The sequence below is a fragment of the Engraulis encrasicolus genome, chromosome 6 (assembly GCF_034702125.1).
Source record: "Engraulis encrasicolus isolate BLACKSEA-1 chromosome 6, IST_EnEncr_1.0, whole genome shotgun sequence".
Lineage (NCBI taxonomy): Eukaryota > Metazoa > Chordata > Actinopteri > Clupeiformes > Engraulidae > Engraulis > Engraulis encrasicolus.
Genome location: NC_085862.1, coordinates 9,206,583 through 9,209,082, shown reverse-complemented (window position 1 = coordinate 9,209,082; position 2,500 = coordinate 9,206,583). Strand labels below are relative to the sequence as shown.

General features: G+C 48.4%; 1 protein-coding gene across 2 annotated transcripts in view; it reads right to left on the bottom strand.

Moving 5' to 3' along the window:
• palm1a (paralemmin 1a) overlaps positions 1-2,500 on the bottom strand; it is an 88,097-nt gene that overhangs the window by 13,360 nt on the left and 72,237 nt on the right. For both annotated transcript variants that reach the window (XM_063200543.1, XM_063200542.1), the window contains exon 6: positions 607-625. In XM_063200543.1, the coding sequence (XP_063056613.1) occupies positions 607-625 (19 nt within the window). The remainder of the gene's footprint in view (positions 1-606; positions 626-2,500) is intronic.

The window sequence follows — 2,500 nt, the reverse complement described above, 5'->3', positions numbered from 1 at the left end:
AAACACTGGTGAATTTTCAGTTTGGCTGGTAGAAAATACCGACTTACTAGCCACTTTGACCCATTAGTGAGTGTGTGTTTGACTAGTGCGGTAAGATTAACATCTACTAGCCATTTTGGCTGGTTATGAAAAAAGTTAAATTAGAGCCCTGGGTCGCCGGTATAGCAGGCCAGTGCCCTACTGCTACAGAAAGACAGACTTTTCATCAGTATTTGGCTGGTTGGCTAGTGTTCATTTAGAGCCCTGATGACAACATATAGAATTTCTTGGAAGATACAGAATTATGGGTATAGATCAGAGTGTGCATTACATGGTTACAGTTTTTACAGTGTAGGAAAGACAGAGGCCACTGAACTGAACTGATATAGTGGGCGAAAAAATTAATTTAACAGAAGGCCTACTGTTATATATAGACACATCAGTCGAGGGAGTTGTTTGTGGGGTATGTGCGCGCGCGCGCGCGTGTGTGTGTGTGTGTGTTTGTGTGTGTTTGACGGGGTATAACTATGGGAATGTCCCAGTGGAGCTCTGCATCAGTGCTAATGAAAACAGAGCCTCTACCAAGACAGGAGAGAGATGGAGGAGAGGCACAGGGAAGCCCATTACCTTTCACTGAACTGGAGACCTGCAGAGAGAGAGAGAGAGACAGACAGAAAGAGAGAGAGAGAGAGAGAGAGAGAGAGAGAGAGAGAGAGAGAGAGAGAGAGAGAGAGAGAGAGAGAAAGAGAAAGAGAAAGAGAAAGAGAAAGAGAAAAAGAAAGAGAAAAAGATAAGGGGGAGAAGACAGAGGGAAAGAGAACATGTAAATATTCATGACCAATTACAGGAGACACAGTACAGTACAGTACAGTACAGTCACAGAGCAGAACAGAACAGTGTAGTACAGTACTAACAACTGAGTCCACATCTGAACCCCAACTCCCTGTGAACTCATGGCATGTCTGCAGTGGCGTAACGCAAGTACTACTTCAGGCCCCCTGCAAGCTACCAAGAATGGGCCCCCGAACGAAAAAAGAGGGCCTAATATCATGTGGAGGGGGCCCATTTCTTCAAGTCAAGGGCCCATTTGGGCCCCCCACCCCGTATGTGTCATGGCTGCCGACTGTCAATGAAAAAAATACGGGACACTTCTTTGAGGTGGGGGGGTCAGGGGGTCCTCCCCCAGAAAGTTTTGCATTTCTTAGATGTAATTTCCTGCATTTTAACGTCCCGTGTCCCGTTTCAGCTTGATACGGAACCCATACTTCTATCTCTATATTCCGAAAAAAAAACAATTCCGTATTTCAAGGGGCTTGTGGAGGGCCAGAGCCTTGCCGTCCGAGGGCCGTATCTGGCCCCAGGGCCGCCATTTGAATAGCCCTGCTGTAGGGGGTAAGGGGGCAGTTCTTCAAACACTAGTTCAGCACCATCATGACTGAGCTGACAGAGATTAGGTCATATTTGGCGTGGTGATGAGGTGTGCATAATTTGTGCTCTCTGTCTCTCTCTGTCTCTCTGTCTCTCTCTCTCTCTCTCTCTCTCTCTCTCTCTGTATGAGCCTGTGTGAGTAGGGTCTGTATTGATAGGCGTGTCTGCTCCATTTAACAATAGCACTGCATTCCTCACCAGCAGCAAGTATTGCCACTGGGTCACGGTGACCTTGGAGTGACCCCTGATTGACCTCTGGCTATGGCAGTGAGATACTCCACACTCCACATTAAACACCATGCTTGGGCAGTACACCCAAACCACCAAGGCAAGTGTGTGGAGAAAGGGATAGGGGATCAGTGTGTGTGTGTGCATGTGTGTGTGTGTGTGTGTGTGTGTGTGTGTGTGTGTGTGTGTGTGTGTGTGTGTGTGTGTGTGTGTGTGTGTGTGTGTGTGTGTGTGTGTGTGTGTGTGAGAGAGAGAGAGAGAGAGAGAGAGAGAGAGAGAGAGAGAGAGAGAGAGAGAGAGAGAGAGAGAGAGAGAGAAGAGAGCGCACGTGCGCGCGCGAGAGAGAGAGCAAGACAGAGAGTGTGTGTTTAGGAGTGCATGTGTGCGTGTTTGCATGTGTGTGCACATGTGTGTGTATGAGGGTGTGTGTGCATATTAAGGGGGCTGAACGGGGGTTGGCCGCTGGCAGGAAGAGGATATCGGCAGGAACAGGAAGCAGTAATCAGGCTTGATAAACGCCCAGAGGAAGGACACTACTGGGCTCTGTCCTGTCCTGTCCAGGGTTGCTAGGCGATGAGGCTGAGCCAAAGGAACTCAGAGCAGCATCGATGATCACAGTATCAGATTACTCTATTGGCCACGGGCTAACACGGGCGATTTCTCATATTCTGATATGTACACACACACAGACACATACACATAGATACACAACGACACACACACACCTACACACACACACACAGATACATAGATACACACACCGACACACACACACACACACACACACACACACACACACACACACGCACACACACCCACTATGTGTTGATCAGCTCATCTAGTATGGAGAGTGGAGAGTGGAGAC